This window comes from Alosa alosa, chromosome 24 (genome assembly GCF_017589495.1).
Source record: "Alosa alosa isolate M-15738 ecotype Scorff River chromosome 24, AALO_Geno_1.1, whole genome shotgun sequence".
In the NCBI taxonomy this organism is placed as follows: domain Eukaryota; kingdom Metazoa; phylum Chordata; class Actinopteri; order Clupeiformes; family Clupeidae; genus Alosa; species Alosa alosa.
Genome location: NC_063212.1, coordinates 2800001 through 2815000, shown reverse-complemented (window position 1 = coordinate 2815000; position 15000 = coordinate 2800001). Strand labels below are relative to the sequence as shown.

Sequence of the window (15000 nt, the reverse complement as noted above, 5' to 3'; positions counted from 1 at the left end):
AACAAGGTAGGGATAACCACAACCAGTAAAGCAGCCAGTAACAATAACAATGATTATCCTGATAAACTCCAATGCTGTCTGGAAATTTATTTGTATTAATGTGTTTTTTAATTCGATTTGTAAAAGGTAAATGTTAAACTGCTACAACAGAATTCCCTGATATTACCTGACTTTGCCCCAAAAATGATCAATTTCCCTGACTTTCCATGTCTGGAATAGACTTTATTCAAATGTCATGATATTCCAGAAATTCCATGACCCGTAGGAACCCTGTAAATATTACAACAAACTACATTGCTGGTAAATTGTAACACAGTAGAGCTACATGAACTCATTTCACTGATGTCTTCCAGTATCTTATGGGGCTATAGACAGAGGCCATAGCTTAGTTCGGGGGACTGGCCGTCTGGCATACCGGGTGTTTTCCCGGTGCCAAAATACATTTACAAATATTTACTGCTTGAGTGGTTGTGGTCAGTCCTACCTTGTTGATTCAGCGCTCATTTATTCATTTCTAGCTCTCCTTCATCTACATCTACAAAAGTGCAACCTGTTGCTGACATAGGCTACTTGCAATGTTGGATACTGTTCAAGCTTCTACATTGGTGTTATTTTTTGCACAACTGGCACCACTGGCCTCTACCTGCCGCAACTTCAATGTATAGGCAAGGCTACTTCGAGTAACAATTTTGATGCACTCACAGAATCTTGGCTCTGAGCCAAAATGGGAGGGTGGGGCCTGACAATCAATCCAGTGTCAGTATAAAAATGAACCAATGGGCCACTGACTGTCCTTGCTTTGGGCCGATCTAATTCAATTGTATATTCTATCGGCCCAAAGGTATGTATATTCTATCGGCCCGGTATGCCAGATGGCCAGTCCGCCCCTGCTACCAATGGACTCAACTTAGAGTAACTTAGAGCACACACCACACATTTTCCTGTAAAGACTTAATTCTAAAATCCTTCTAAACAGTTAATACAGTGAAGTACACGCCTGTATCGTTACCACAAAGTTCTAATTAAGTAACTAAATGTAATTAAATCGTAATTCATAAGTCCCCACACGCTCATACATTGATACACATTTAAATCTTGATTTGTTGTTTTAAGTTGTTTGCTTCTTGTGAATTTATTCATATTGTCTATGTTGTCTATGTAAGCCAATAGCATTAAACCCCTGGAACATACACAATACACACTGAACAGAAATGGCATTAAACCCCTGGAACATACACAATACACTCTGAACAGAAATTGTAAAATGCTGTCTTTGTTGTAATGTGTGCCTCCAGAATGATATGAGAGCAAACCTAGAATTGTGTGTTTTTAAGATTTTGATGATGAAACCACCAAATGCACCTTTAGAAAGATGTCATGAATGTGACTGTCGTGTCAGCATGCATGGACAAGGAAATGTGAATAATGTTTATGGACTACCTGTACATGTGTGTGTGAGAGTGTGTACACACTGGAGGAGGACACATGTGCCCGGGTGTCACGTGTGTGGCAGGCACATGTGCATATGAGTGACTGTGTGTGTGTGTGTGTATGTGTGTCAGAGAGCGAAATAATGAATGATACATTTTTGAGCCATATTTTTTAACATCAGACAATCCCAGAGTTTGTCAAGTACAGTATATTTCTCTCTCTCTCTCTGTCTTTCTCTCTGTCCATTCTCCCCATCTTTAGTGTCTTCTTCAGTGTTAGTCTTCTTCAGTGTTTTTCACAAGGCCATTTTATGGAAACATGGAAATTACACTCAGTCATCTATACTTACAGACACACACACACACACACACACTGCACATGTCCTCAGTGACACACACACACATTCATAAATCTCAAGCCCCTCCCTCTTTCTGTTCATTTGCTTCTTTTCTATCTTCATCGTCTCCTTACTGGTGATGTCAGTTGCCTAGCAACCAGGCCATCTGAGCCCGATAGTTTCCATGGCAACCGGGCCGAGGCTTCGTGGACGGAATAAAAATGAAACCCAGGAAGATGGAAGGAGGGATGAAAGATTGAGAGGGAGAGAGTGAGTTAGTGTGTGTGTTTGTGTGTGTGTGAGAGAGAGAGAGAAAGGAGAGAGATGGCGATAAAGATGAAAGGGCGGTTAAAAGATGAGTGGCAGCTAATGAACGGAAAAGAGAGAGAGAGCCGAGAGAGAGAAAGAGAGCGTGGGAAAGGAATGAAGAGATGGAGCGAAGGGGCTCTTAGTGACCTGCAGCGTGGGCACACACACTCACACACACACACTCACACACACACACACACACACACACACACACACACACACGCACGCACGCACACACACACACACACACAGAAACATCACAAAAGGAGAAGGGAGATTGTGTCATGCACTGTGTTTGGCCATGAGTCATACAGAAAAAGTTAGTGAAAGTGAAAAATAACGGACAACATACATTTAATCTTTGTATGTGGTATGTGTGTGTACATCCCGGCATGTCTGACTGTGGGTGTGTGTGTGTGTGTGTGTGTGTGTGTGTGTGTGTTTATTGGTAAGTTAGAGAGTGTATTAAGCTGCAAAAGGTGCAGATCACTTACAGACATGCAGCTCTGGGATGTTGGTGTGGGTTCACATCCCCTTTGCAGTATTCCCACAATGCAGTTCATTTGTTGAATTATAACTCTATAGCTCGCCTCTCAATCCTCTGGGCGGCCACACAGTCTAGGCTATGTTCTGTAAATCCACTGTCCTGATTTTGTAAACAGGAAGCAAACAAAGGGGCTCAGACCTAGCTATAAACTCCAACCAATCAACAATGTTGTATCCAGAGCATGAAAGGGACGGGTGTATTTGATTTGCTGTTGAGCTGAAATATTTATAACTCTTTTGGCTAGGATTGATGAATACCCCTTTAATGGAATAGTTGTGGTTGTTATCTGTAGTAAAAATAGAGGATGCTGGGATAGACACAGAGCTGGCTATGATACAGATTGAAGATGTCAGCACATATGATGCAATGCATGCTGGGAGGAATCTAACTGTCCTTCGCTTTTACCCCAAAATTACAGGACAGTGTAATATTTTGAGTGTTTTTTTGTTGGTATATTTACAGTTCTGTATTTGTATGGTCCTGTCCACACTAAGCCGGGTAAATATGAATATCGCAAATCCTCAAATTATGGCCGGGATTCTATTTATAGCCGGGCCTCGGATAATAGCCGGGTCGTGGTCGATTCGGACAAATAAAGGCCAGCCCCCAAATACAAGCCAGGGAAATAGTTGGCTACCAGTCGGGCTATCAGTCCACGAGCACTAGAAGGCATTGTTTCGATTTAACTCAATGAAAGAAAATAGCTCTTGGCTTAATAGGCCGCTTGCCTATTAAGTTGCAAGCCTACTGTTGCCAATGAAAAGTCTCCAACATGTCACTCTCAGGCTGAAGCAGTTACTAGGCCTACTATATTTAAACACAATTGTTGCCGCAATGTATTCCAACCTACTAGGCTAGGCCTAAATCATACATCATTAAAAAATAACTCAATTTAGGCTACTTGGTTACACAATAAGATTTCCATTAAAGCACAGCGCACGTTCAATGAAATAAAAGTGGCTGCCTTGTCTCGCAATAAGCGGGTGGAAATCAGACTCTTTCAACTACATGAAATTTAATAGCGAACCATCAAATACACCCCAGATTTCAGTGTCTATCAGTCCCAACATTTAGCAATATTAAACAGTCCAAAAGTAAATTAAATACCAAACCAAAATCTTCTGCTTTTGATAGCCTGTAGCCACTCCAAACGAAATGCATGTCTCACAATAAAACACGTTAGAAAATATATCCTTAACTTGGTGTTATCTACACTAATGTGTTTTTGTTCATGAAGGCGTGTCTGGCAAGTTGTTATTTTATGAGTAGCCTTTTAGCCTACTTTATTTCTAAGAATAAAATTCTACAACAGCAGCCTAATAAGAAATAATGGCCCGAATATAAGCCTGCCCCAAATAAAAACCTGTGCTTTGCGCAGCCTATCACATGAGCCGTTCACTTTAGACAAAGCAAGTTTTTCTTGGTCAGTATCGTGATCATTTTTAGTGGCATTTGACAGCTTGTGAACTTGAGCGCTTGACGGAAAAATCATCACTGTGTTGGGTGTAAGATAGGGCCCTTAGTGTAAGTGTGTAGTTTTTTTTTCATCCAGTGTTTCAAGGGGCGTTGTGTAATTGTGGATTTACATGACTGGGCAAAGCACCTTAGAGGAGAACGTTGTACAAACATTCTAAGAATCAGCTTGATTGATTGCTCTATCCCATTGGCATAACAGCAAAGTAGAAACCATTAGAGAAATCACACTAGGCTTTTGGGTGTGTGTATCCAAACAACCCTCTAACCCTCTAACTGAGTGTGTGTGTGTGTGTGTGAGAGAGAGAGAGAGATATTTGAATGAATGTTGATTACATCTTTTGTAAAAACCGTTGTAAAAACCATCACAGACTCAGTTTTCTTTAATCCCTGTGTGTGTGTGTGTGTGTGTGTGTGTTGGATGTCTAAGGGGTCTGTCGGCTCTCAGAACTCCTCAACCCCCCAGTTCCTTGCCCCCAGCACCACCTCCCCTCCATCCGCTCGATGACATCATGGTCTTGTGGAGGTGGGCTAAACCGCAGTCCAGCCTGAGCGGAATGCTGAACTCAGCCCATCTCTGGCTCTCTGCTGTCTCGCTGTGGACACAACATGCAACTGCATGCTCCACAAGAAGAAAAAAATATCCATTATCCTAAACAATATTAAAGGATATTTATAGGTATATCTTAATCTATGTGTGAATGTGTGAATGTATTAGTGTGTGTGTGTGTGTGTGTGTGTGTGTTTGTTATGTGTGATCTGACCTGGGATACTCTCCCAGCATGTGGCTGGTGTATTTTTTGCTTGTTTTACTTTCTCTGTGTTTGTCATTGTTTGTGAGTTCATTGTGTCCACTGGCCATAGTGCAGCCCATGTGCGGCCCATGACTGGTTAAGGTAAAGGCCGCAATTCTAATCATTCTAGGATCCATTCAGTATTTTTTTTAAAAGGACACTCCTCCTTGCTCAATGAGCACACATGAGCACATAATCATTGTCAGTCATGAGCACAAAAGGTAAAGTGAAACTGAACTAGGCCGTGCATTTAATTAGAGACTTTTTAAAGTACTGAATGGTACATGTTTGTGTGGTATATTCTTATCTACTCTCTTTCTCTCACTGTCTGTCTGTGTGTGTGTGTGTGTGTGTGTGTGTGTGTGTGTGTGTGTGTACTTTAAGCTGAACATGTTGATCTCTCTTACTTGTTGTTGTTATTGTGCAGTCGGCAAGAGAACGTATTTAAACAGGTTTGTTTGGATGTGCGCTGTCCGTTTTACTGAAGTGAATCAATGCATTCATTAAAAGGTGTTGAAAAAAAGAGTATGGGTCTTGTGTCTATATCTAAGTGTGTGTGTGTGTGTGTGTGTGTGTGTGTGTGAGGATCATTTCTTGTTGGTGGACAGACAATGCCCAGCTGTCGCTGTCCGTGGTACTGAAAGGAAAGGCAAACCATCTCTTGATAATACCAGCGGCGACTCTGTTTGCTATGACAGGCCTGAAGGAAGTAATTCCATAGATACTGTTCCAAGTAGCTGTCAAATACCAAATATATCAAAACAAATCATGTAATGACCGAGGGGGAAGTGGCTTTTTTTAGTCCTTTGTGTGTAAGAAACGTGCTTATTGGTCCTTATTGCTTCAAACCTATTTCTCCAAGGCTTGTTTGTATGTGTTTATGTCTGTTATGATTTCTGTGCTAGGGAACCATGTCATACCTGCGGTTTCTCCTTCTGGCTGGATTGCTGTGTGTGTGTGTGTGTGTGCAAGTATTTGTGTGTGTGTGTGTGTGTGTGTGTGCATGTGTGTGTGTGTGTGTGCATATGTGTTTGTGTGTGTGTGTGCATGTGTTTGTGTGTATATGTGTGTGTCTGTGTGTGTGTGTGTGTGTGTGCGCGTGTGTATGTGTGTGTGTGTGCACAGAGGAGCTGGTTTGTCTTTCTAGCACACTATTTATTTTGGGTGACCACTCCCAGGGGCATTGCTTTGGACAGATCAAGACTGGACACTTTTAGCATACACACACACACACACATAGAGGGAGAGATGAAGTGAGTGAGAGAGGAAGGAAATAAAAAAAACCCTCAAACTAATTCATGAAATGACCTAATTGTATTGTTAATGAAATATTGATTTGCAGAAGCACTTGCATCATTCCTGTTAATTTGCATTTTACTTCAGAGAGGTTACACACTGCATTGCTCCATAGCTTGAGAGTATGTGTGTGTCTTGTGTGTGTGTGAGAGTGTGTGTGTGTTTGCTGCGTATGCATCTGTGTTGCATCGGTGTAGATGTAAATGGGCTTCCTGATTGTATTGATCTTAAGTGAGTTACTTCAATGTATTAGAGTTGGTGTTTAAGACTGCATGAGCTACCCTGCTAACACTGAGGCAAGCATAAGTGCATCAGTCTGGATCAGTCTGCAGGCAAACCGGCCTCTCTGCAGCCCTCTGGGTAATCACTGTCACACCCACTTTGATAAACGACAACATTCTTATATTCAGAACCCAAGGCTCATCTACTAGCTCCTGTCTACTATGTAGCAATATTACCTGGCAGCAGCCTGCTACACATCCAAGCTGGAGGCAGAAAGCACCACTCCGTTCAGCACCCGAGGAGGAGTATCAAGAGGCACATTAAATGGATGCTGTAGTATAGCGTCAAGAGTGTGCTGTCATTGATGTGATCGCTTGGTTTCAACAGGCTTGAGACAAAAACAGGACGAACAATAACAACAACAACAACAACGATGATGATGATGATGATGATGCACACATACTGTAGTATAAAAGTAGAATAATGACGTTATAGTGTTGTAGAATTATCCTGTAACGCAGGATGTATTAGCTGTTCATTGACTGTATTCAGGCAGGGGGACTTACTAGGGTTTCAAATTGCTTGAGTTGTTGACAGTGTTAACGCTGGCTACCAAGAAGGGGTAGATAAGCAATGCTTATCTACCCCTGTGCCAAAATGCGAGGGTCTTTTCAAGTGTGTGTGTGTGTGTGTGTGTTAGAGAGAGAGACAGAAAGACAAAGAGAGACAGGAATAGTGTGTGTATGTGAGTGTTTGTGTGTGTTTGTGAGCATGTGTCTTAAGTAACTATGTGTGTGTGTGTGTGTCTCTGTGTGAGTATGTGTGTGATTCTCAATGTGGCACGATGGTGTGTGTGTGTGTGTGTGTGTGTGTGTGTGTGTGTGTGTGTGTGTGTGTGTGTGTGATTCTCAGTGTGACACGATGGTTTGTGTGTGTGTGTGTGTGTGTGTGTGTGTGTGTGTGTGATTCTCAGTGTGATACGATGGTTTGTGTGTGTGTATGTGTGTGTGTGTGTGTGTGTGTAATTCTCAGTGTGAAACGATGGTTTGTGTGTGTGTATGTGTGTCTGCGTGTTTGTGTGTGCGCGTCTTAAGTGACCATGCTTGTGTGTGTGTGTTTGGATTGTGTGTGGCCACATACAGAGAAGCCTCTGTCCTCCGGGCTCCACGGCTCCTGAATGATAATGAAATGGCCTTTGTCTTCCACCCAATGGATAAGTGTGCTTCTCTCCTTCTGTCTGTTCTCTTATCCCCCTCTCTCTTTCTCTCTGCTTCTCTCTCTTTTTACTCGTCTCTCTTTGATTTAGTCAAGTGCATGAGGGTTGATGACCTCTTTATGTCTGTAGGGGCGGACTATCCTTTATCTGCTGTGTGTGCATGTGTGTATGTCTCTTTCTGTGTGTGTGTGTGTGTTTGTGTGTGTGTTGGAGCTGTGTTATTATTCTGAATTGTTCTTGTAGGAGTGAAATCTGAGTCAGACATTTTCTATGAATGAGGAAGGACACTAAGTGATCAATGGTGAGAGGAGTGAGGGAGCGAGGGAGGGAGGGGGCAGAGAGAGGGAGGGAGAGAGGGAGGGGGTGGAGAGGGAGAGAGGGAGGGAGGTGGTGGGGTGCAGAAAGAGGTGGTAGGAAACAGGAAATCAGATGTAACGGTGGAGGTGACCTTGGAACAAATGTTTTCTCCCTGCGTACGTGGTTAGACTGTGTGATGTGGTGTGAGAGAGAGAGAGAGAGAGAGAGAGAGAGAGAGAGAGAGAGATCTCTTTTGATTCAGTCATTCAGTCTTTGTGAATGCAATCAATGAATGAAACCAGCCTAGCAAATGTCTGAGGTTATTCAGCAAGCTGAACTAGGTCTGAATCCCTCTGAAGTTGGAAAATGGTTTACTGAAGTCGGATCTTGTCCAGACTTAAAAACTATCATGTCCATCATGATAGAAAATCCAGAGATAATCATGTTCTTGATTAGTTGAAATCCTCTGTGTTCTGTTATCCTAACCTGTTGAGCATAATGCTCAGATCAATTAGATCAGTGTAGCCTTCCTTCAATAGAGTTACTCCAACCTTTGTTTGACGGCAATATGTAGAACTGTTGGATCTTGATATAGTAAGATGCTTCTATCTGTACCTGTTAAATTGTGTACCAGATTAAGTTTAATTTACCGCTACCTACCGGGAGTTAAGGCGTTAAGCTATCTTCGCTTCCGTTTAGCCAGTGTGGTCGTTAGCCGCCAGGGGGCATTGGTTTCGGAATCTCTGCCCTGTCTTCCCATAGAGACGCGTTCAGTTCTTAGACCCGTTTTGCCAGCATGTGGCACGAGTCGATACCGTCTCCCCCGCTGAAATTACTTAATAGCTGGTGCCGACAGGTGAAAGATTGATCCCGTTAAACGAAGAGAGAGGCACGAGGACATTGTTGAGGCTCAAGGAGAGAACAAGAGAGACAGAGAAAGATATAGAAACGAAGAGGAAGAGGAAAGAAGAAATATAGAGAGAGAGACCAAAATTGGGGCATTTTACTTCGCCCCGACCTTCTAATCGGAGGGAAGGAAAGGTGATAAGAGCAAGATAAGAGGCAGTAGGTGCAGCGATCCTGCGGTAAGCATTCCCAGCTGTGCGTGCATGCGCGCGTGTTCGATCGGACGGTCATGTGTATCTGTTGCTTGATACGGACACTTAGGACATTTGTACGTTTAGGCTAACAGCATATGTCATGTCGCACCGAAATATATGGATGTTTCGCGCGCTAACCTCCTAACTGTACATTATCCTAATCCTCTTTTCCCCCCACATCCACCTGCACCATGTTATCATCTAATTTTAGGTCTGTTCACTGGCAGCATCTACTATCGGCATAATATGTCTATAAGTCCATTTGCATTTTTATTTTAAAAATCTATTTATCGCTCTTTATATATCTGTCTGTATCGTTCTTTTCCAGACACAGTGCCTGTCTCCAGCCAAGCTCAAATTGCGCTTATAGCCACGCCTTTACGGTAGAACACTTGATTTAACGTTCTGTTGGTATGATATCGAAATTCTGCTAGAGAGAGAGGGAGAGGGAGAAAGGGGGAGGAGAGAGACGGCAAGGGAACGACTGGGGAAAATGAGAGAAGACGGGACCGCCAGAAAGATGAAAAGGACTAGGGAATGAATAAACCACACCGCCTTATGGACAGCAATCTTTTTATACATTTTAAACTCGTATATTTTATACTCAGATATTAATGTTTACCTGTTGGAGGAGAGCGCAACAGTGAACTTGAAGTCCCATCGGTACTGGCAGCATCTCCAGGACAAGTGCCAACGCTGAACTTACGTTACAGACTGCGCGTTGTAGACCACCCGCCTCGTGCATACCAAGGGCTATCGGTTACCGGGTGTAAAGGCAGTGTCTTGCTTCCAAAGGGCTACCAGCTCACTCTGCTGCCTTGCCGCTTTTGACCCGCGTTTGGACCTTTGGCTCTTATGCTTGTTGATGGGCGTCGCTCGGATGTCTCCACCGGAGCGGCGCTGCAAGTGCTTTTCGCCGGTAATGTGTCAGTGTAAGGTGGTCTGTAGCAACCGGACCCTATCGCTCGTGTTTGGCTGCAAGGTAAGCCGGTGTGTCGTCCACTCTTTATTGTTGTGTGTGCGTGTGTGTAAAGTGTAGTTGCGCACGAACGCGCGCGTGCAAACGAGCGGGCGAGCGTGAAGCCGAGCACACATGCATGTTGTGGGCTCTCTCTCTCTCTCTCTCTCTCTCTCCCCCCCTTTATGACTCGCCTTTCTGCTCTGAACGGGAGGCAGAAGGGGCTAGGGAGGCCGCGAGGCGTGAGAGACGTGGCCATGCGGAAACGCAAATGAAACGTGATCGCAGCGCACTCGCCGAGCGTCAGGGGGTTGAATTTGAATTAGTCCACATTCCCGTCTCATCTGAGCTCCATTATCCGTGGCCAGTGAGATTTCTCTGCCCGCGCGCCCCTTTAATCTCAATGTGTCATCTAGTCAGTTCAAATAACGTGACCCTCTCCCTTAATCCGCTATTGTTCAGTTATCAGTGTTCCATTTCTGCGTGTAGGGCTGCGTTTTACACGTGTATGTGTGTTTACGTTTTTTAGGACCAGTTATTCGCAGTTGGATGTTTGCGTGCAGGGAGCCTCACTAGTGAGCCGGCCCGCGCAAATAATTGCGCTCCTGCCAGCCGTGGATCTCTCATGATGAAATTGGATAAGTCTGTCTGTCTGTCTGTGTGTCAAAGCTTAGCATAGGCCTACTCTTGCGTAAGTAATGATAAAAAAGGCAAATATCTTATGGCCTTTTTCTCTTCTTCTTAGTCTGTTCTGATCTCATCAACATTCTCTCTCTCTCTCTCTCTCTCTCTCTCTCTCACACACACACACACACACACACACACACACACACACACACACACACACTCACTCACTCACTCATGCACACACACTCACTCACACTCACACTGAAACCAGATCCTCTGTGCAGTGTGCACACACATACACATACATACTCATAAACACACATTCACACACTCACAAACACACCCACAACACAAAATGACACACTAACTTAAGTTCACCTGTTGGCACAAGGCCATTGTATGATATGACTGGAAATGGCATGGAAACTGGAGCATGGTCAAATTGCCTGTCTTAGCTCCTATATATTCATTGGCTGACCACCAGGACCAAACCATTTTAATGTAAATGGGGGTACTGCCAGGTTACATTAACATAAAGGAGGATTGAATGAATGATTGCTGTATAGGAATATGCTTGTGTGTGTGTGTGTGTGTGTGTGTGTGTGTGTGTGTTAAAGTGTGTATGTATGTGTGAAAGTGTGTTTGTGTGAGAGAGAGAGCGTAAGCGAGGAGGGAGAGAGAGAGAAGATTTGCAAGTCTGCTGTTTTTTTATTAAAATGGTGAAATGAGATTGAATGAAAATACAACCAGTGTACTGCAAAGAAAATAAAGGAACTGCAAAGGAACAACACACACACACACACACACACACACACACACACACAAAAACACACACACACACAGCACAGTGGCAGTGGCAAAAATATCAGTAGAGGCTTGACTCGTCAGTCTCTGAGCAATGTGTGTGTGTGTGTGTGTGTGTGTGTGTGTATGTGTGTGTTTGTTTTTGGTGATAGAATTGGCCAGATGTAAATTATGACACTTTGACATGAATGTGAGAGACAGCATGACCTAACTCACAGGCATACCCATCAGATACAGTCCACACACACATGTACACACACACACACACACACACACTACAAGATGTGCCAAACCAAGTCATATTATGACAGTTCTTCTCTCTCTCTCTCTCTCTCTCTCTCTCTCTCTCTCTCTCTCTCTCTCTCTCTCTCTCTCTCTCTGCATGTGTGTGTGTGCTTGTGTCATATGAAGTGTCATGCTCTGCTGATGTTGTGTGAACAGAGAGTAATTTCCTAAAGCAGCATTTGCCAGACCTTAGGATCTCCACGGAGACCTTCTGTTATGACATTGTGATGTTCAAATGCATTTTTAGAACACTGCAACATCACAGAACCACTCTTTCTATGTCATGATGTGATTATCACAATAGAGTTTGACATCATAGATGCATCACAACGCATCAAAAAAGTTAATATTGTTATCAGTATGAGATGTGTCACAATAGAATTATGTTTACAAATAAGGATAGTATTTAGTCAATGTTGAATCTTTTTTTTTTAAATTTAATTTACTTTTTTGCTTGTCACTGAATTGAAGGCCCTGCTGTATTGTATTCCAAATCAACTGTCAGTTGTCATGAGTTTTCTTTTTGGAGAAAGGATCATTGCAGGATAAATTGGTTAATGTGACTATTAGCCATAGTTATAAAGCTGTATAACCATTATTAACTAGACATTTAGAAGAGTGGTAGGTCAAAGTCACAAAGTCATGTTGGTTTATCCTATACAATATTTGGAAGATTAGACCTTATCTCACACAATATGCCACACAACTTCTTCAGCAGGCCGTAGTTTTTTTCAAACTGGACTATTGCAATGGATTGTTAGCTGGCTTAGCTGCTTGTGTAGTGAGACCATTATGGATGATTCAGTATGCAGCAGCATGTCTAGTGTTTAATTAGCCAAAGAGGACACATGCAACTCTGTTAGTTTTCTAACAGAGCAGCCTATAGCAGCCAGAATTAAATTCCTCAGAAAAAAAAGTCCTCACTTTGGCTTACAGGACACTTCCCAGATCTGCACCTTGCTATCTTCAAGCTTCTAAAGACACATCGGTTGACCTAGTATCTAACTAATTAATTCTTACAGAGTTGTGTTTTTTGTGTTTGTTGTTGTCTGTTAAATTGTATTTACTCTATTACTAATATTGGTATGTTATTTATTTAGGCTACATGACTATAAACTGTTAATTGTAATGTTAATGTATGTTTATTGATGTCATTGTAAGTTGCTTTAGACAAAAGCATCTACTTTGGACAAAAGCATCTGCTAAGTACTATAACCATATTAACATAAATGAGGCCCCATTATTGTTTGATAGCGGTTCATAAAAGGTTAGGGGGAGCCGGCACTGAGAAGTAATACGAATGGGTTAATGATGACTAATGAATCTTCCACTGAGCCAGTGATACAGTGGAGATAAGTAGGGTTTATCATTGTGGTACATTGGTCAAAGTGAATTTCATGGCCTTCTGAATATGCTTCGGCATAAATTTTAGTCTGCTGACACGTAATTTGTCAGTTGTCGGGTATTTGCACGCTCCTGGTTAACCATGGTGGTTTGTGGTCATGAAGTAGGCTAAAGTAGGCTAGGCTCGACAGGGATGCTGAAGCGTGCCACGAAGCCTCAGAAGAGTGGGGTGCTCTGCTTTTGGGATAGAGAAGGCATTATGACATCAGCACTGTGTGGACAGCATTATGACATCATCACTGTTTTTTGCACCCATATGTCATGTGAATTATAAGTAGACGAAATATGCAATTATACCTGTATTTTTGCTATCATTTTTGCTAGCAGCAGCCCTACAATTTCGTTGGCCAAAGCCAAGTGTTTGTGTGTGTGTGTGTGTGTGTGTGTGTGTGTGTGTGTGTGTGTGTGTGTGTGTGTGAACCTCCTGTAATCTCTTAAACCCTCAGAGAGCTACGATCACAGCGGCTAGAAAAGGCAGAGAATTACTTTTTAGCCCTCCCCCCTCCCCCCGCCTCTCCCATCATTGCTTGGCAGAGTTTCAGAGTGATAAAATAGGGGAGATGGCTCCAGGAATTTGCTGCAGACCAGGATGCATGAATATCAGCCTGTGTGTGTGTGTGTGTGTGTGTGTGTGTGTGTGTGTGTGTGTGTGTGTGTGTGTTAAATACAGTCTTGATTACCATTCTACACATTTATCAGGTCCCCCCCCTACACACACACACACACACACACACACACACACACACACACACACACACACACACACACACACACACACACACGCACAGGTGCGATTAACTGGCTGATTACAGACATAAATCACCTCTTTTTGGGAATGGGTCATGTGAGGCCCTGGGACTGATAAATGTGTGCGTGCCTGTGTGTGTGTGTGTGTGTGTGTGTGTGTTAGACATATTCCTTTGCAGTTCTCCTCTCTCTTCTCTGCCATCTGCGTGGTGTGTGTATGTTTGTTGCATGGTTTTATTTTATTTATTTATTTTTTAAATGTAGAGTTCTCACTGAGTCTCTCCTGAGCATGATAATGGATAAAAACATCCCTGACTTGCTTCAGAGACTTTCTAATGAGGAGACACAGCACTCAAAGAATGTAACGCAAACATGGCAGTCGTCTACAGATGTTCCGCCCCTTCCGTCGCCAAAAGTTGACATGTGAATACATCATGCCAATCATGTGGTATGTTGTGAATACATCATGCCAATCATGTGGTATGTTGTGAATACATCGTGCCAATTATGTGATCTCGCAGCTGGAGCGAGGTTGGTGAGTCGTGATTCGTGAAGCATTGTGCACGCGCAGTTGTAACCAAAATAGATGCCCGATAAATTCCCGAAAAGCATTGCAATATGGCCGCTGAATGGAGGGACTTGCCTAAAAGGACTTTGCCTGCTCTCTAAATGGCTTCTCTGTCTGTCTCCCTGCAGAAGTACCGTTACCAAGATGAGGAGACTCCACCACTGGAGCATAGTCCGGCCCACCTGACTCCGGGAAAGAGTGGAGAGCTTCTGCACCTCAGCGACTCTGGTCACGCTCCAATCGACGGTCTCCACGGCTACGCATCTCATACACACCTATCGCCTAGCAAGGTAAGGCCGACTGATCCCAAAAACCTCACACAGACCTGCACACACACACACACACACACACACACACACACACACACACACACACACACATGCACAATCAAATGGAAACACAGTCTCTCTGTCCAGTGCTTAATGTGTGTGTTTGGAATGTGTTAATAACATCTTGTTTTTTATCCATATGCATGTACGATTGTTGCTAATACATTATTTTTGTGATGTGAATGATTTCTATGCGGAAATGATTAATGATTGAAAAGTTTGCTGGCTGCCTTTGTAACTGTGCCATGTGGATGAT

General features: G+C 43.1%; 1 protein-coding gene across 1 annotated transcript in view; it reads left to right on the top strand.

The window, feature by feature from the left end:
• The window catches only part of LOC125289867 (disks large homolog 4-like), an 82364-nt gene that overhangs the window by 22754 nt on the left and 44610 nt on the right, over positions 1-15000 (top strand). The window contains 1 exon segment of the mRNA XM_048236964.1: positions 14544-14705. Coding sequence (XP_048092921.1) covers positions 14544-14705 — 162 coding nt within the window.